The sequence below is a fragment of the Semicossyphus pulcher genome, unplaced genomic scaffold, assembly GCF_022749685.1.
Source record: "Semicossyphus pulcher isolate SPU_LCO1_2020_fin unplaced genomic scaffold, fSemPul1.0.p SCAF_15, whole genome shotgun sequence".
NCBI lineage: Eukaryota > Metazoa > Chordata > Actinopteri > Labriformes > Labridae > Semicossyphus > Semicossyphus pulcher.
The window spans coordinates 20,183,115-20,203,424 of record NW_027211659.1 but is presented as its reverse complement, the minus strand read 5'-3'; the positions used below and the strand labels follow the sequence as shown (position 1 = coordinate 20,203,424).

General features: G+C 38.6%; 1 protein-coding gene across 1 annotated transcript in view; it reads left to right on the top strand.

The window, feature by feature from the left end:
* The window catches only part of lrp1bb (low density lipoprotein receptor-related protein 1Bb), a 274,477-nt gene that overhangs the window by 189,374 nt on the left and 64,793 nt on the right, over positions 1 to 20,310 (top strand). Inside the window, exons 36-50 of the mRNA XM_069662704.1 lie at positions 1,621 to 1,755; positions 1,995 to 2,124; positions 2,487 to 2,613; positions 2,771 to 2,922; positions 3,477 to 3,601; positions 3,823 to 4,194; positions 7,256 to 7,445; positions 9,722 to 9,926; positions 13,046 to 13,238; positions 15,539 to 15,664; positions 16,540 to 16,668; positions 16,848 to 16,967; positions 17,802 to 17,915; positions 18,059 to 18,208; positions 18,422 to 18,544. Coding sequence (XP_069518805.1) covers positions 1,621 to 1,755; positions 1,995 to 2,124; positions 2,487 to 2,613; positions 2,771 to 2,922; positions 3,477 to 3,601; positions 3,823 to 4,194; positions 7,256 to 7,445; positions 9,722 to 9,926; positions 13,046 to 13,238; positions 15,539 to 15,664; positions 16,540 to 16,668; positions 16,848 to 16,967; positions 17,802 to 17,915; positions 18,059 to 18,208; positions 18,422 to 18,544 — 2,391 coding nt within the window. The remainder of the gene's footprint in view (positions 1 to 1,620; positions 1,756 to 1,994; positions 2,125 to 2,486; positions 2,614 to 2,770; positions 2,923 to 3,476; positions 3,602 to 3,822; positions 4,195 to 7,255; positions 7,446 to 9,721; positions 9,927 to 13,045; positions 13,239 to 15,538; positions 15,665 to 16,539; positions 16,669 to 16,847; positions 16,968 to 17,801; positions 17,916 to 18,058; positions 18,209 to 18,421; positions 18,545 to 20,310) is intronic.

Genomic DNA, 20,310 nt, shown 5'->3' with positions numbered 1-20,310 from the left:
GTAACTTGTTTTATATTTTAAAAATGTTCAGTTCTATTTTTGCTTTAATCCCTGTGTCCTATTTTGGTTTGCAACAAATAAGACTTTAAATTTATATAAAAGGTTGCTGAATTTCATTTAATTATTCCTAACCATATCACTGTGACAGAGGTAAACAAAGCTTCTGTCCCTTGCAAGGGACTTTTATTTTACATAGGGAGAAAACAATACCATAACAGAACATCTTGGGACTGTGTTGACTTATTAGGTAGTTGTTTTTGAAATTATTTTTATATCCTTTTCAATGTGAAGATCACAACTTAAAAAAAACCCAAAATTAATCTATTGAGGGGTGGATATCCTTATGGCTATACAAGAAACAGAGGAGGACATATAATACAGAAGGTAACTGATACATTTATACATTTTGCTTTAAGACACTTTAATGTAGTTTTACTGTATGATTAAAAATTTCACACAGGAAAATATATCTTTATGCCTTATTTTCCTGTTTTAATGGTTCAACATTTACAATATGCAACTCCATCAGTGCTGCCATTGCAGTCTGACATAAGAAAACTGCTTCTTCATGATGCAGAGGCAGATAGATTTGCCCCGGACATTTCAGAGTTTCGGGTTGCCTTGAAGCACCATAGGTCATGTAGGTTGGGTGAACTTTTTGATAATTAATGTTATTTATTGACAGAAATTTTCAGTAGCCACAAGGCCACAAGGGCCTACATGCACACTATTGGTCCTGTACTTTACTGAACATTTTGGGCCTCTCACTACACAAGTCATTGACATGATCCAGTCCATTATCCTATAACTATCTAGAGCACCTGGAATCTGATTCCCTTTTGAGTGACTTCAAAGGTCAATAGCAATCTTGATGTGAGACTACAGCTTTGGCAAAAAAAAGTAATTAAGCTGGGTTCAAGCCAAATTTAGACGTGGCCAAAGTAAGGAACACGATTGCCGACTGTCCTCCCCTTTATTACTTTGTGCAGGTGAACATGCAAATGCATTACTAAGCCCATCCCAGAGCAGCAGCTGATACCTCACGCACATCATTTACATGTCATTACAGAAGCCAGGCTGCCAGAGCAGAACAGATGAAAGCCCTGCAGCTGTTTTCTGTCTTATGTGAGCTGCGTCTTAACAGAGTGTGAAGGAAGCAGGAACAAGATAGTGCAAATAAACATAACGCCACCTAACCTCCTAACAACCTGCACAGAGCCGCGCTGACAGGCATGCACTGAGATGCACTTGAAGACTGCACCATAAATAAATGATGTACTATTTTATATACCTTTGTAATATGGCTATAAAATCAGAAAGGGTCCATAACAGTTTTACCCACACCGTGTTTTGCATGAAGCAATATACTGCCCTGTAAAATTTGGCCGACAGTTGCCTTTCCTGTTCAGGCACAGTATGTCAACAGAGAGCTGTGGATGAACTGTGTGGGTATTTCCGCCATCATACTTTATAGTCCCACAGAACATTTGGTGAAATGGGCCATGGGGCAGTAAAATGTGGTTTCATGAGCCTTTTTGTTTTAGGGCGTAAATAATTTGGTGGCAGCCGCATTCATCATCCCATTTTCTCTTATCATTAACTGTATTGTATGTTTTGCAGGAAATGACACAGTGTACTGGACAGACATGGGCCTGAACAGAATATCCAGAGCCAAACGCGATCAGACCTGGAGGGAGGACATCATTACCACTGGCATCAGCCGGGTGGAGGGCATTGCTGTTGACTGGATCGCTGGTTAGTATCATGACAGAAGAAGAGGCTTTTGATTTGCTCTGAAATGCCAAAAAACATCAATGCTGAGTAACAGTGTTCAGTATCCTCCACATAAAAACATCACATGGCAAGTGTGTGCAAGACAAGCTTAGTATATGTGTATGTTCATGATGTGATCTTTTCACGTATCTTGTGCCCGGGAGGACAAATAAACCTGTGCTGTATTTACACACCATGATATTACTTTTTTTTGTATGCAGGAAACCTGTATTGGACAGACCATGGTTTCAATCTAATAGAAATCTCCCGCCTGAATGGTGCATATCGCTCAGTGGTCATATCCGATGGACTTGATCAGCCTAGGGCCATCGCTGTTCATCCCCAGAAAGGGTAGGCCATGGATTTTCTTTGCTTTCATGTTTGTGTTTTCACTAATGTTGTGCACTAGTAACGAAACGGTTTCGAGACTCTAATGATTGGTAGCACATAATTACACTTCCAACACTTACACACATTGTGAATTTGGCATGTGTTTTTGTACACATTTCCTGAGCTCAAAATTTGTTTTTGCACCACTTACTTAGTCAAATATAATGCAATTTCAATATGGAAAAAGAAAATATTGTATTGCAAGGAGAGATCATTGCTGAATATGTTGGCACACTTAATCCAGTATTTCATTATACTGTTACACACATGTATAGTGCAGCAATCAGTGATTTTGTGTTATACTTCTATGCTTCTATGGCCAGGTATCTCTTCTGGACCGAATGGGGGCAAAATCCCTGTATTGGCCGTTCTCGTCTGGACGGATCGGACCAGGTTACCTTGGTTAACTCGGGCATCATGTGGCCCAATGGAATTTCTATAGATTATGAGGTAGAGCTGCCCACATAAGCACAAATATCATCACCAACCTCTTCCCCCTTCGCTTCATTCCTATATACTGTAATTCTTATCTCATCTCTTTGTGGCTGAAATATGACTTTGCCTAAGAGGTTCAGTTAGTGATATGCATTTTCAAATTACCTTGCAGGAAAATACATTATACTGGTGCGACGCCCGCACAGATAAGATCGAGAGGATCAACCTTGAGACAGGTGAGAGCCGGGAGATTGTACTGTCAGTGGCCAACGTGGACCTGTTCTCAGTGGCTGTGTTTGGGCCCTACATCTACTGGTCTGACAGGTAATTTATTATTTTCACACACATGCACCAGTCTGCAAAGCCTGTAATCATAACCTCATCATAACCCTTGCCTTCAAAAGTCTCATAAGAAAATATTAAGAACAGCTGTTCCTCAGTGAGGGTCAACGCCTATTTATTGTTTATTCCCAAGGCAGAAATCTGTGTTATCAGCAAGGGAAATCCTTCCTCACCTTCCTTCAAAATCAGACACACAGTTAAATTGAATCAAGCTTTATTTATTTCATGAAGCTGGTAGCTTTATGTAGTTATATACCTGTCTCTTGTGCATGGTTTAACGTGACATGTATGTCTTGAAAATCTTTTTAAGAAAAATCTGTTACCATTAATCTGTTTTATCTCTAACATCTTGAATCTAAGTTAGGACTAGATGACTGCAGTCTTTGATTTATTAATGCCATAAAAATATATTGTCTTAACATCTATTTAACTTTATCATTAACCTGCCTCAATGAAAAGTCAAAATACTGGATGCTTTTTTTTCTCTGAAACTTTTGCCACCTATTTTTTCCCCGCTCTCTCCTGGTGTACTTCAGGGCTCACTCCAATGGTTCAATCCGACGTGGCTTCAAAACTGACACCAGCGAGGCTGTGACCATGAGAAGTGGTCTTGGGGTTAATTTGAAGGATGTTACAGTGTTCAACAGAGGCAGAGAAAAAGGTAGAGGTTTCAACTTTAAAGTGCTATATATTCACACAAGGACCTTTTTGTTGTAGTCCTTGCCTATAGTTTGGAAAGCTTTAATAAAATGCTCTTTTTCAAATGCTTTTTGGTTATTGCATACAAATAAATAATGGTATAGTCACTTTCAATTTGAACATGATTGTATCGGGGCAGAACCTGAGGCAAAGCAGTAATTGAACATGTTTTGGGTTTTTAAGGCACAAACCCCTGTGCCAGGAGCAATGGAGGCTGCCAGCAGCTGTGCTTCCACCTGGGCAGTGGTCGCAGAACTTGCTCCTGTGCCCATGGACGCTTGGCAGAGGACGGCTTTGGCTGTGAGCGCTATGAAGGTTATTTACTCTACTCTGAGAGGACCATACTTAAAAGCATCCATCTTTCAGATGAGAATGACCTTAACTCACCTGTCCAGCCTTTTGAAAATCCTGCTTTTTTCAAGAGCGTCATAGCCCTGGCATTTGACTATAGCCAGAAGGCAGCAGGGACCAACCGCATCTTTTTTAGCGACGTCCATTTTGGAAACATCCAGATGATTAACGATGACTGGACAGGAAGATCTATTATTGCAGAGAGTAAGTATATTTTACATTCTCAGTGTTTTTACAATGATATCTTGTTATTTAATGAGAAAAGGCTGCCAACATCCCCACCACACACAAACACTCATATACATTTCTTATGCCAATGTCAAGAGCTTCATAAATGCTAGCGTATGAGTAGCACTGGCCATAGTGGCAGGGCTTGACTGCACAGGTATTGTATCATTGTTGCAATAGAATATGGGTTGCCACATTGTTGTACAAGATTAGTTTGTATGTTTCAGCTGTGATTAAAGTCATCCGTCTTTCATGCGTCCCATGGAAAAGGAATCCTTCAATTTTAATCAATACAGCTGTTTAAATAGACACGGAACGGCTCACGCTTCACTTGTTCCTTACACATGTATCAGCTAACCAAAGCATATTTTTAAGCTCAAGAGTCTGTTTACTTCTTACTCATGTGTGACCACATTGATTGTGTACTGGGATGTGAGTGCTGCGAACATGGTTCTATAGAGCACATTGGCACTATGGCTGAGCAGGTCCAGGATAGACACTGACTGATGACTAAAACTGCTGCTGTTTTGATGTGCTGTTCTCATTACCAGAATGATGTAGATGAGGTTTTTTATTCCACTTTAAATCATGTTGGGCTACCTTGTTAAGAACACAATATGCACATAGTGTTATTTGTATTTTCTTGGTCATACTAATATCCTCTTTCACTCCTCAGTTTTTAACTGCCATTACTCCTCTGAGAAGACCATGTAATACTAAATCAGAGAGGCTATGATACCTGTGTTTGAAAGCTTTCTGCTTACTGACTGTCACAGATTGAATGATGGGACCAATCCCTCTTTATTCCTTCACTAAGTCTCAGTCAGTCCTGTCTTGATAAGCATGACTGGCGTCAGATGAACAGCAAAAGCTTGTGTTCTGCTCGGCTAGCATCCTCTGCCATTCTGTGAAGTTTCAGCTGGGAGCAGAGCTCAGCACCTTCTCACCCCCTTCTCACACTGGGAAACTAGCAGAGTGTTACTGATCCACTACCACCCCCCACCCCCAATCCATCTCTCACACCCCTGCTGTTGGAGCTTTCTGCTTATTTATTTATCTTCGCGAAAACGAACAAGCGTTATTAAGAACCATCTGTCTGTATTTGGAAGTGTCCTTCACACTTTGGCACTTGTGAAATGCGAAATCAAAGTGGTGCGAATTATTAATTTCAGTACAATTCATAAAACATGCCCTTGTAGGTTTTTAAAAAAACAATTAGGACACAAATTGTTTATTTGTATGCCGCATTGCATACAACTACTTCAGGAAGCCTTGACCTCTTTTGTTTCCAATTAGCTTATTTTGTGTTGAGTAAGAGCAGCATTTCCACCTGGTTCAAACTGCTTTTATTGAGAAAAAAAAAACACCTTCAGATATCTTTAAACCCTGCACTGTATAGAAAAGCAAGACTCTCTGCTATTTCACTGTAAAAGTTTATACCTGCATCCCGTCATTGAGGAAAGGTGAAGATGTTAATCATCCATATTTCCCTAATTAAACTCCATGTCCCCCATTAATTACTCCCTCGCCCCGCCAAAAAATTGTGAGGAACTCCAAGCTGCCAGACGGCTTTTATTGCAAACTATTAATTAGTGATCGGCTGACTCAGGTAGTGTGTTAAATATTCTAAAGCATGGTTTATGAGGTTTTAGATAAAGGGATGCAGCCAAGTTCTCTATCATTGTCCACATGTTCACCATTAAGACAAATTAGCAGCTGCATTGGCGGAAGAAATTGTCTGAAAGACCACATGAGTTACAAAAAATGATGATATTAGGCCCAAGATATCTGCCAAATGCTGGACACAGATCTTTTGTGAATTCTAAGGCAGTGTTATTTTCTTTTGAATTGTCTCAGTGTTATTCATGTGTTGCACTCATTTAGTTAAGAAGAAAGGAGAAGGCGCTTCTTTGGCCTTTCTAAGTATATTTCTACTACGAAAGATGATCTCTTCTTTTGTCAAACAATAAACATCTTTGCGAATAACAAATGAACAAGCATAATCTTTTTTAAAGCCCTGGCAACTCCCAGTTCCATATCTTGTTGTCAGATTGTGTTCTGTCACAGTTTAAGGTCCAGTGACTTTTAGTGTAGCTTCTTTGAATTTTAATACATAGGCTGTGTCAGGTTTAGAAATATAGTTTTTCTTTGCTGCAGTGTTATAATAGCTTCCTGTATTTGATTTTTAGGGACATTTTGAAGATTTCTATTTTACCCAAAAGACCATTTATGTAGGAAATTGTACAAATTGTATTTATTTGTTTCTAAGAAAAGTGCTTTTTCTTCTTGCATGGCGGTCACATTTTTTTATTGCAACAGTCTATACAGTTTTTATGTTTGTGTTTGTTTCCTTTAATATGCCACTCCCATAATACAACGGAAACAATCCCCCAGTCAGTGGCTTCAAGGAATATGACATGCGCACATGACAAATCAACAACACTGTATCACTATGGTTATACTAGCCTTCTATTTTGCTTGTGAATACTTAAGCACTGGAGGTCATATTCAATAGGTTATTTTGGAAATGTATGCCAAAAAAACAATCTACAGTAAAAATCACGCATGGAATTGGCCAAGCTTTCTATCTGTGTGATAACGTCTCTCTCTATAGAGGTTCCCTCCCTGTCTGTCACACTCTGCACCATCCAGAGAGGCTGCAAAGGTCTTTTCATATTTGGTGTTTAGGAAATTGGTTTTCAATGAAAACATATTCAGTCCCTGACCATTGCATCAACAAATAGCTGTCTGTTCTGTGTAGTGAGGCTTGAAGTTATTTCCCTGTCAATCACCAAGGAAACACAATCCATATTCCAACACAATTGGAGCCTGTCATCTGGTACAAGCAGTCAAATTTTTAAAATGTGGATCAATTTGAATACCCAAACACAGAATGTCACTATGTTCTCCCCTAAAAAAATGTATAAGATAATGGTTTGTTTGGTAGTGTTTTCTTTAAAAGGTGCTTCTGTGGAATGTCTGAATGAGTTTACTAGGTCGGAACTTGAGCATAGTGCTTATGTCTCTGTTGGTTCAGATGTGGGTTCAGTGGAGGGCCTGGCCTACCACCGGGCCTGGGACACCTTGTACTGGACCAGCTCCACTACTTCCACCATCACCAGGCAAACCCTGGACCAGAAAAGAGTTGGTGCCTTCAGCAGGCAGGCTATGGTCACTCTCTCGGAGGAAGACCATCCACATGTCCTAGCTCTGGATGAGTGCCAAAAGTCAGTAGCTCTGCTTTGTCTTTTATGTCTTTCCCTCTGTCTTTCTACGTTATTATATCGTTCAGTCAAACATTTTCTAAACTAAGATTAGCCTTTGATACTCTTAGTCAACATTATGAAAATGATGATCATATGTTCAGCTGATCTTATTTTTTTCCAAATTTATTTATTATCCTCAGCCTCATAATTGCTCTACTTTTATATGCTGATGAGACTAAACACTATATGTCTTTTGATCTACATCATTATAAACCTAAACCTGGGGTTATATTTAATCGTCCATTTAGTCATTTAAAGAACATTATAAATCTGTCTTTTTCTCTTTCCTTAATAAATAGAGAAGCTTGAGCACACTCTGTTACAAGTAGATGTGACTACTGCAATGCATTCTTCCCAGAAAGTATTTAGATGAATTAAACCCACTATAAAAGGGTTGCCACTAGAGGTTAGACGGAAAACAAAAAAACATTACTGCTCCACTTTTTTAAGACTTTTTAAGATTTTTGTACCTGTCTATAAATGTAGTCATCGAATATATTATTGTTGTCCTGCCCCAGGAACAGAAAGCTGTCACATTCACAGATTGTCTACTGTTTCCTGCAACTAAAATGCAGAATAATGGAACTGTCTCCCTCTGGGTCTGAGAATAGCAACATCAATTCAGGCTTTTAAGTGTGTGCTGTGCTTGCTTTTAAGCCTTCCTTTTGCCTTGAGTAAAACACTTCCATTATCATATTGAGTCATTTTTGCTTATTTTAATAAGTTATTTAATAAAAAGGTAGCACATTTCCGGTTACCTTTTTTTATTTATTCCTATATATTCTCTTATTTGTATCTAACAGTTTAATAGCTACATAAAGCCCTTATGTGTATTGCTTACCATATATGTAATTATAACAGCAAATTCTAATTCCAATATGTTTTTGTTTGTTGAAATAAGAGACAACTTACAAAATTAGATCAACTAGATTATTTTTGTGTCACCACAAGACAAAGTCATTGCTTTTGGACAGTCATGTTGGTGGCTTTGCAAAGCATCCATTCAGTGCCAAGGCTTTTTTGCTCTATGCTTCCCAGAACTATAATTTCAGATATCTCGAGCTAGGTTGTGTTTTGGTGAGCATTTTAACACTTCAGGTGTAAGTGTTATGATCTGCTCTTAGCTGCACCCATAGCTTTTTGAATACATAATTTAACAGTATGATTTATTTGCCGGTTTAAAAACAGTACAGGGATTTTACAGGGAAAAGTGTTTTCAAAAAAATAACACTTCAGTATTCCTGTCACATCCAGTTTGGATTTAACACTTACATATTCATGAATATAAGAGTGTTACTGTGAACAGTCTGAAAAGAGTGAGTATCTTGTTCTTCTTTTTATAGTTACTAAATTAATTTCTTGACCTCAGATTATATCCTTGGTTGGCCATTTGGCACTATATCCATACCACTCCAGAAACAGTGATAATTAGAATTCAAACTCAAGTGACTCATTTGCGGTCCCTGGTTGTGACTTCTGACCGGAAACCTTTTTATCACACAAGAGTGGACTTCCATAACTTCGTCATAACACAAAGTACAAGGCCAGTAGCTGAAAAGGGTTTTCATAAAATATGAAGCATATCCACCTCTTTATTTCCTCAGTTTGCTTGCATCTTGCAAACTTATTAACATCTAGATATAAATCATTAATTTATGAAGTGCTTCGCTGTGATCTATGATTCTCAAATTCTTAAAGGCCCTTACAGTGGGAAATATGATGACATGACTTCTGTTTTACAACCCTTGGTGTTTATTCATTTAATCATATTGAAACCAAGCTACACTTCATCAGTTATGAACATCATCAGTGCAAAATGGTGAAGCAGATGACTGGCCATAGAGGTCTTGGCTTCAATAGAATTAAATTGATAACTGACTGGGCCAACTGAATCAACATTAATCCCGGAATTTAATTCAGTGAAGACAAATATTTATGTGTTTTACTGTTATTTTAGCCTACATGGTAGGGAGTTCCCTTGTTGACCATCTTTTAGAAAAAAAGTTATCAATACTGCTTCCTGATATATAAATAACTACACATATTTGTTTGTAGCTCTTGCTGAGGTGTCTATGTAAATTTGGTACATCGGTGAAGTAGCCTGTGTTTTGATGAGGCGTACAGTCTCTTATCTCTACAATAAGAAATGCCACTTGCTATTTCCATGCTGCTGAGAAAAAGAATTGTGTGAACACCAGAATTACAATCGTTGGTTTGATTATCCTCTCACATTTCAGCATGATGTTTTGGACCAACTGGAATGAGCAGAGACCCAGCATCATGAGATCCAGCTTAGCAGGCAAGAACATGAGGATTATCATCAGCTCTGATATCCTGACGCCCAATGGACTGACTATTGACCACAAAGCAGAGAAGCTCTACTTTTCAGATGGGAGCCTTGGCAAAATTGAGAGATGTGACTATGATGGTTCCAGCAGATATGTGAGTATGAAATTAATGCCGCCCCTTGTAAAATGTATTGATCATGGCTGCCCAATTTGAAGCAATATAAATCATTTTTGCTTTTTTCACAATCCTTTTTTTATTTATGTCATGTGTCATATTTTATTTAATTCGAATTTGTTTTGTAGAATACCCTCTGAAATTCCTGGTAATTAAGCACACCCTATTGTATTAAGAGTCTGTTTTCCACATTTGTCTCACATTGTGCAGATGTTTCATTGCAAAATATCTGAGAAACAAGCAACATATTCAGGGGCAGAATGTCGAATTAATGACCCTTTTCTGAAATTAAACCTTTTTTTCTATCTTCTATTTAATCTCCCATCCCTATTGAGCTCCTGGAACATGATCCTTAATACAGCGAATAGGATCTGAAATACCACTTGATGATTTTTAGGATATTTCATCTCTGATGATACAGATGATTTCCTTAATCACACAAGTAACTCCCTGCTGAAAAAGAGAAGCTCACTGAGGGCTGTTCTCATTTTGTCCACGAAAAGTCGCATGCATAATACATTACCACCCAACTAAATGTATATTTTCATTATCCCCTGTGTGTAAGAGATTACAGTACAAGATGGCCTTTTTTGCTATGGATTTCAATTTTGGCTTGACATGACCGCTGCAGCTCAGCACCTTGGCCTGTCTCAATTAGTTACCCATATGTTTGCTGAGCCGGGTCACAAGGCTCAGGAAGCCTTCACCTTTGGGTCCCCACCTGCCCTTGCTGCACTCTAGTCTTGCTAATGAAGGCTTTGCTGTGAGACTGCTCTGGGTGCAGATTTTCCAATCCAATTAAAATGTGTAAATTAAATAGAGCTAGCTGGTTGTCATATTCAGCAGTTAACTAAACTGTGGTTGTAAAAAAAAACAAGAAAAAGGATCCAAAAAATACAAGAAACTGTGGGAATAGAAGCTTAAGACTCCTTCTCAGTAAAACTTTCTTTGTATGATATAACTGGCAAATAAAATCAGTATCCGCTTTACTAAGTATGAATACAGATACAATTATCTGCTTTTTTTTTTTCAATTGCTCTCATGTTCTTGCACCAAAAAATAGATACGATGTAAAACACAAAACTACAACCAAGGCTGAACAAAGGGAAACATGAATGGTAAATCTCCAGAGCAACAGTCAATGAGGCTCATGTGGGATGACGCCACTTTTTGCTTTTAAATACAACAGACAAAGGCAGCTTACCTGGTGCATGTGCCCCATATAGAAAAGGCTAACTGCAGGAGCCTAAGGGCCCTGCATCTCTTGCTTTTTATCTGTCTTCGGCTTTCCCCATGGAATTAAGGCAGAAATGCCCAGAAAATAACAAAACAAGGACAAAATAAAATAGTAATGAAATAATGGAATGGCCATAAAATTAACCTTTGTGTTGTTCTGTTATTAAGGACACTTTTTAAAATTTATTTAATGAAAAAGTTTGAGATTATACCTTTAAATAAAAGCAGTAAGAATGAGAAAAGTGGCCTACTTCCTTGTGGCAGGTCAACTGATCTACCACTTAAACTGAAAGAAGAAAACATGATTTAGGCACAAAAGATTTTCCTATTCATGTCAAATGAAAATTTGTGTCCAGGTATGCAAATCAATAGATACAATTTTGTGACTATATCACAGACTTCTGTTATACTGCATTTTTCATCTATAGAAACAACCATAGCAACCATATTAAGACCTGAAAGGATCTCTGTTAAAATGAACAAAATAACCTTTGCATTTGATGTATGAAAACTATACAAGTGCACTTTTCTTATTATAAATGTTATCAAACGTAATATAGATCAAGAAGATATCTAAAAATATTATAATTTTGACTGAGAATTTAAGTAATGGAAGACCATTTGTTGAAGCTGGAAAAAATTATAACTCTATTTTCCTTCATGATAACACAGGCCGTCTGTGCATGCTGGGCTCCATTATTGGCCCACAGAAATAAATGGGTGATAATAGTCTCCTAAACCTAATAGCAGGGTAAGTAGTTCCCTACTAGCCCTTATATTTTGGAAAGATGTGTGATGATAATGTATTCAAACAGGCTGCTGACAGTCAAATTGTGTGCAAGGTCCTAAACCATCCCTCTTCACTGCAGCAGTGTCATTACATTCTGACAGTGTAGTTGGTGACAGAAAAGAACAAGAGCTGTGGCATAGCTCACTCCCCTGTGCCATTTTGAAGAGTGGAGACCTATGTTGTTAATGAAGGCAGAGCTTCACAAAGGGCAGCAGAGTGCATTATAAGGGAAGATGTCAGCATGCTCAGTGGGGAAAGATGCCCTTTTAACCATGAAGAGAAGGAATATAAATTGAGAGTTGTCTGGGAATGGTTAGTGTCATCTGAGTTCAATACCAGCAGTGCATTCTCAAGACATTTTTATGTGGCCATGTAAAACAGAGGCTCATTGATGCCGTCAGTTTTGAGAATGTTAACATGGCAGTTTAAATACCTTATTTAAGCATTAAATAGTTAGAGAGTGATAAAATTGGATTAAATATGTTCTCATTTATCGAAAACACTGGTTGGGTACAAAAGTAATGTCTTGCTGCATGTTCGCCTAATGTCTTCCAAATGTAATTTCCTATCAATATGTTCCATTCCCATCTGCTGTTCCATCTTTCCCTCACCATGTCTTTGTCACCGTCTCTCACTCGTCTGATGGCCAGTTGTTGCTTCCACACGCTGGGCTCCTTTAATCAACACCTGTCCTATTAATCCCAGTATGGCACAGGGCTAATGTGATGCTGCTTACAAGCCTGTCCCATTTAATTGCTGAGAGTACAGAGCTGCTGGAGACTCTGATCCCCCCCTAGCCCGCAAGCCTGGAGAATTCCACAAGGAGATATCTGATGGATTCCTGCCTCCCTGCCAATGACACTGTCATTTACTCTCCCAACATCTGGGTTAAGCAGTCATCTGGGTGGGGGATGGGGGGATGATGTGTTGATTAATTGTGCGAAACATTATTCTCCACATTTCTTCCAAGCGTTGCACTCAGAATTCTGTGAATGTGCAAGCCTTAAATCTAAAAAGCATGGTACAAAGCAGTACTTTTGATAGAAAGAATGCTTTGCTCTGCAATTCTTAGGTCATAGTAAAATCAGGACCTGGAAACTTCTATGGGCTGGCCATCTACGCAGATTACATCTACTGGTCAGACTGGGCCCGCAGGTCTGTGCTGCGATCCAACAAGTACACAGGCGGTGACACCAAGGTACTTCGGGCAGATATTCCCCATCAACCAATGGGAATTATAGCTGTGGCCAGGGACACAAACAACTGTGAGTATTTAAACACCTGGAGATAAGCTTAGTTTAATGAACATTGGATGCAGTGTTGTGTCTGCAAATATTTTGCATTATGTGTTTGCAAGTGCCTGGGTATCCATTGCTCATGGGCAGCAGTTAATACATGTGCATATTTAGCTGGAGTTAAGGACAATCAACTACAATATATATGTTGCTGTAAGTCCTTTTAACTAAAACAAAACGAGGATGTTTATTTGCTTTACTCTTACATTTTGCCTGCACCTTTCTTAGTTTGTTTTTTAATGCCTGCATACAATTTTTCACCCTCTGGCTTTACATTTTTTGGCTTTATCCCTTAAGAAAGCACTGAAGCTATATTTGGTTCAATAAATGTATTGCACTGAATTCCTAAAAAAAAAATGCAATTAATTAAAAAAAGAAACAACAAAAGGCTTTATTTGTTAAGATGAGTCATTGTACATTTTAGAAAAAAGTGAGTAAAGTAGTTTTTACATTACACTGAATGTTAGATTAAGGGCTTTACAATCAGTAGCTATAAATAAATAAACAAAACAAGTTTGATTAGGATATACTCGTCACAAATAAATATAAAAGTCAGTTATTCTGCATGGATAAGATTTTTTTTCAGCCAGCGTTGGCGGAGGTATTGCCTAACTGTTGTATTATACAAGCAATATTGCAACAAATCAGCTATCAACTGACAAATATTTAGCCTGGGGGCGACAGCCAATATAAACCGACTACAAGTGTAGCCAGTGGATATCTGATTATGTGATTAAGGATATCTGTTTTAAGACCTTTTTTTGTGAGCTGGTCATTATTAACAGTCCAACTAGAGATTTTATATGCCAGAATAGATTTGGTATGGACAGACAAAATCCACTAGTGCATTTACAATCATATGTAGATATCTGTTTATAAATATTTATAAAAAACTAAATCTTTGTCAGACAATAGCCTGTGGGTTTCAGGGTTGCATTTTAGCCTCTGCAGTGAGTCTCTTTTCACTCCACAGGAAGTGTTTTCTTGCATTCCTGCATAATTGGTCAATACTGCTAAGACTTCAGATGGAAACAGGAATGCTTCCAACACCAAAAATTATTGTCCCTCGCCTAGAGATTCCTCATTCAAATGCATATACCTGTTTATAGAGATCATCATACAGACTTTACAAACTAAAAGTGCAAATGATAAATGAATGCAATCTTATTTAGAGTGTCTAGAAACTTACGTTCCTGGGGTAATTAATAAAGGAGTCTCTAAGGTCTTGTATAAAGTCTAATTTCCAAGTAGGACAAAGGCAAGTGGGCTTAAGTGTGTCCCAGTGGTTGGACTCAAAAGGCGAGTGCCTCGCTTTTTCTAGTTTATGTCGTCAAGTAAAATAATGAAATTCTATGACCTGCATGGGCACAGCCGCAGGCCTACCATGTAATGTGCAATCACCAGCTTTTATGGATATTCTAACCAGTTTATCCTTTTGGTCTTCACATTGTTTACCTCTTATTGCATTTTCCTTGTCATGAATATCCAAAGTAAAAAACATTCATACAAGTGGCTCACCTGAGCTGCTGAACAGAAAAGCATTTTTTTTTTTCTTCTTCTCATGAATAAAATACTAATGGCTGGAGGGCAGATAATAGCAAAGGGTCTCCAGTGGACACACATCTCTGAACACTTCCAGTTGATCTACTACAAACTGTATCTGTAAGCTTCTTTTCTTCTTTTGTTCTCTGGACTAGACAAGCACTTACTTGTCTTTCAGTGGTTATGTTTGTAGTTCGGTCATGCAATTTAGGGAAATACATAATTTCCACAGAGCTTTTTTGCATGGCTCCACAGCCACAAAAGACAAATATACAGAATTGTAATTCATTTCCTACCTGGCTGTCAGGGAGGATAGTTGTCAGAATAAGCAAGGCCTTTAAAAACAGAATAGTTTTTTATTCATACATTGAATGACAACAATGCTAAGAATACTTGAAACAAAATGTATGTGCAATGTTCCCAACTGCAATCGAATTTATATGAAAAAATCAATATAAACTGTCTCACACATTGACAGTAAAGACGAGGTTTGGTGTAAGGCCCAGATTCGAAAAAGCAAGGTTCACCAACTGTTCAGGAAAAGCATCCTTCATATGGAAAGCAGAGAACGCACCACTCTCAATTTGAATATTCCTTTCTTATTTTGAAGTAGATGAGGCATGCTGCCCAACTGACTGATGACATCTAAAAGAGAGAGTGTGCCCCTAGAGATTTTTCCTTTGACTGCTTCTGACTGCCTAATCAGTTCTGTGTGATTGTTGTTGAAGGTGAGTTGTCCCCATGCCGGCACATGAATGGAGGCTGCGGTGACCTTTGTCTCCTGACCCCGTATGGGAGGGTCAATTGCACTTGCCGCGGAGAGCGTGTGCTGTTAGATGACAACAGATGTGTGTGTAAGTCATGTGGCGCTTTAAATTGAATTATACTTTGTCAACAAATGCTAACCCTTGAACATTCTTAGTACCAGTTATTGATTGTAATAGCACTCTTTATGGATTAGTTATTTTAAAGGGTCCATTGTCTGCATTTATATTCATAGTGTAACCTGGCTTGTGTCAACACGATCCTATTTGTGCTGTTTACGTGAACCATTGATATCTTTGAAACAGTTGCTGCTGCTTCCCCTTTGCTAAGCAATACGTTTTTAATGATTCCACAAGTCAGAGATGCTGCTGCTCAGGAAAATGAAACAACAATATATATGATGAACATCTTTAGTACATGGAGACAACTGAAAGCAAAGTCAAGAGCATAGGTTGTCACTGTTACCTCTGAAGACAAAAGCATTCTGATAGTGTCTTACATGCTATAACGAGAGAGGTTTTGCCATGATGACAGCCATTGTCATGATAGAGAAAAACAAGCTTTTCCCTACAGCCCTACACCACTTAAAACTAAAGGGAAGAGGGTCTGTATTTCTAAAATGTGAAGCTGCAAGAAGCAGATCAGAGAGTCAGATTGAACAAAGTCTGTGAGGGTATTTATAGTTGGAAATGTAATTTATTATTAAATCATTATCATAATAAATCAAATGAGATTTAGGTAGAAATTGAATATCAGAATATGCCAGCTTTTTCACAGTTAAATTTTGCTCAAGTTAAAGCATAAAAGGGTTATATAACTCAGTAATGAAATTTATAGATGTTAACCAAAACACAGTATGCATTGAAATGTTGCCTCTCTACCTGAATGAATGAAAATGTTTCAATATACACAGCTAAGATGTGAAATAATGAAATTGCATCACCCTCATTGTCTTCCTCTGTAGCAGAAAATTCCTCCTGCAACATCCACACTGAATTTGAGTGCGGGAATGGCGAGTGCATTAACTACCAGCTTACCTGTGATGGAATAGCCCATTGCAAAGATAAATCAGATGAGAAGATGCAATACTGTGGTAAGAAGCACTTCCAAACTATTGTCTGAGGCATATCCTGATGATAATGTAGCCTTTGAGGAAAATATGATGGATTTAATATAGAATTGCTAAAGGTGGCCTTTTCATTGCTTCTGGCATTAAATGTTGCAAGTATTTGGTCCTTTTTTTATCAAATTTAAGAATTAAACTTTGTTCAGTCAACAGGAGCTGTCGGAAGGGTTTCAGGCCCTGCTACAACCAACGTTGTGTGGCCAACAGTCATTTCTGTGACGGGATCGATGACTGTGGGGATAACTCTGATGAAGCTTTCTGCAGCAGTGAGTCACAGACGTTTGATCTCCTGTTCAATCCATCCTACCTCTGAGGGCAGGATCCAGTCACACTCACGCTTGTATTAATACGGCACGCCAGGCCACATGCTGTGCTAAGCCTTTACTGTCTAATGAGCCCCAAGATCATAAAGAGCGCATTAATTCAAAGAGACTACCAGCCCCCACCTGTAAAAGCAGCATTTTAGAGCTAGGACATTACTTTGTGTCCCTTCTGACGGTTTTTGTTTTGACCTTGATGTTAAAAAAATCCATTAAGGGTAGATTTGTATTTATTTCTTAGCTGTGATTGGACTACAGTGTAGAAATATTGAGGTGTAGGGACTCTTAATAATGTACCAAGATGATAACCCATAAGTAGACAGTGGTATTCTTATAATTAATGTGGACCTTCGAAATCAGCACTTGGGATTTAAGGACAAAGTTTATCTCAATACGATGTGTCATTTTCTGCCTCTCACTTTCTCTTTTAATGGGACATCATCAACATCTTTCTCTATTACTATTAAATTTAATCATACTTTTATGTAAGTTTTATTCTGATGATGTATTGCAGATAGGTATAATTTCAGAGCTTTTGTGCAGTAGCTGGTAAATGAAAAAAAATAAGAGGTCCCTTACTAGGAGGATCATGACATTCAGGTAATGTTTATATCACAAGCAGTGCAACCAAACCTTCCTTTCTGGCAGTTTGCAACCTGGAGCTAATTTTAACCCTCCCCAGAAAGAGCTTCTTAGTATTGTTATGAGCCGTACCTGTAACAGTATCTGAGTGCTGTTTCTGTTCTCATATCTTTTTGAAATGCTAACTCTCTCCCCCAGATGTCACGTGTGGCTCATCAGAATCTTCTTGCAAGGATGGGAGCTGTGTACCCAGCTCCGCCTGGTGTAACCAGGTCATTGACTGTGCTGATGCCTCAGATGAGAAGAGCTGCAGTAAGTCCTTTAGCCTGTGATCCAGTAACTTAAATTTGTGCTCCTCTCTCAGATCAGATTGAATCCAGCCCCTCTCACCCTTACCTCCACCGTTCCTTCCATTGTAATAAGACAATCATTGTGTTGCTGTGCTTTGTATTCAGACCACACAGACTGTTCTCACTTCTACAAGCTGGGGGTGAAAGAAAAAGATTTCATCAGCTGCAACTCCACCTCGCTGTGCATCCACCTCTCATGGATCTGTGATGGTGCAAATGACTGTGGAGACTATGCTGATGAGACCAACTGTCAGAGTGAGCAGCGAACACAAAATCACACATTTTGCACGTACATTCGCAGGCAGATTAAGGAAGCCAGCTTCAATTAGAAAGGACTTAAGACAGATCTCACTTTTAGAGATGATTATGACAGTGGAATAAGAGATTCAGAGAGAGCTTAGGGGAAGATAATAACCTTAATCATTTTTAATGCTCAGAGGGCTGACCTGGTTTTGTTGTTCATCCCAGTTTCCCATGGGCAGAAGTGTGAGGAAGGCCACTTTGCCTGTCCAAGTGGGAACTGCATCTCTAGCGTGTGGCTGTGCGATGGCCAAAAAGACTGCGAAGATGGAGCAGATGAGTTCCAGTGTGGTAAACCAAAAAAATCTTACCTCCCATGGAGACCTTTCTTCACATTCAACTGAAATGATGTTTTGTTTTCTAACGCGTAGAAATAGATGAGGCATTTGGTTGCTGTACACAACACTGTCGGCGGTTGGAAGGATATTTATATTCCATTAACAAGAAGCTATTTGTTGTAATGTTTTTGTCATTTAAATAGACCCAGGCCTGGAACAAATATTACATACAGCGTATAAGGAGGAGATGGAGAGACAAGAGATGATTGTTTATCATGCCACAAGGCAATTTCTCTTCACTTTGTTTCGCTCCCCCTTATTGTGTGTTTGAGATTTCTCAAGTGGGGGTTGTTGCTTGTTTGAAAGTCTAATTTCGACCCCAAATTCAGAGTATTGAGAGTGCAAGTTTTTTTCATTTCTCCTAGTGTCTTTGAATTATAACACAGCACATCCAGTGCAAATATTAATTAATGAGCAGTCACTGAACAGATAATATTGGAGATGGATATATTGGTTTAATATAATAAAGTGACATGTGTAAGGATACCATATCCTCAATGTCCCTCATCAGATGCAACATGATACATAGTAATGTCTGCAGAACATACAATGACAAAGTAAAGGTCTCTTCAATTAAACAGGAGGGTCATAATTATGTCATCGTTCAGATTAGAATAATTTGCCCTCAAAACCAACAGCTTGCCCACATAGCCATTTGTGTGCTTTTGGCATCAAAACAAAATCGATGGGGTTCTTTAATGTAGGTGGTCAAAGTAGCTGTTAAACCTCATCACTGTCACACACATGCACAAGGTAATTAGATCTGATGCAGTACACACACACAGTGTCAAATTGCTTTCTGGCTGGGTTTGAGTTGTCAGCCTATTGTATTCGCTAGCCCGTAGTCTGCATGCTCTAGCCTATTACAGTGTAAGAAGTCATGGAGCAGTCATTAGTTAGTGCTGTCATCCGTGTGCCTTCCTTGAATAGTATTGAAATACCTTGTCTGTGAAGTAAGGGAGTAAGGGAATTGCAATTGCAATTTGCAATACTTAATGCACAATGCACAATATTATCGGCACGTTTTTGGTATCTGCAGATTAGGGCTTGAAAATGACATATCGGCATCTCCAGATATGTCATTTTTCTGCCGGTATTTTCTCCCGATAAAACAACGCGTTAATTATGCCTAAATGCTTTATCATTCCCTAAAAAAGCTTGACGTAATGCTACAACATTAACTCGAGTGTGTCCGTCAAGCGTGAAGAAGGGTGCAAGATGCCTGTTGTATGGCAGCTTTTCAAAGTCTCTGAAACGGACGGTTGCTATTTGCAATGGTTGCTTGGCATCGGTCATGTGAGGAGGGGCAAAATCGTCCATCTCAAGAATCTGCCAGTAGGCCATTACAATAAGAGTATGCATGATATCAATTCCACTACATGGGAGACTTGATGTGCTCTGCAATTAGGTGGAAAAAAACGTGCCTAATATATCGGTATCGAAATCGGCAATCAACAAAAAGGGTTGGAAAACATCGGATATCGCCAAAAAATCCAATATCGTGCAATTATTAACACCAAACACACCCTATTCCAAACACACACACACACACACACACACAGACGAAACATGTAACACATGAATAAAGACAATGGGGAATTTTGTTGCATCCCAGTTCAGGTTTTTTATCTATACTAGCAGTGCGAGAGTAGACTACATTATTTTAACTATTGGATGGATTATATTTAGATGGATTTTAATGACTTTGAAGATGTCCTA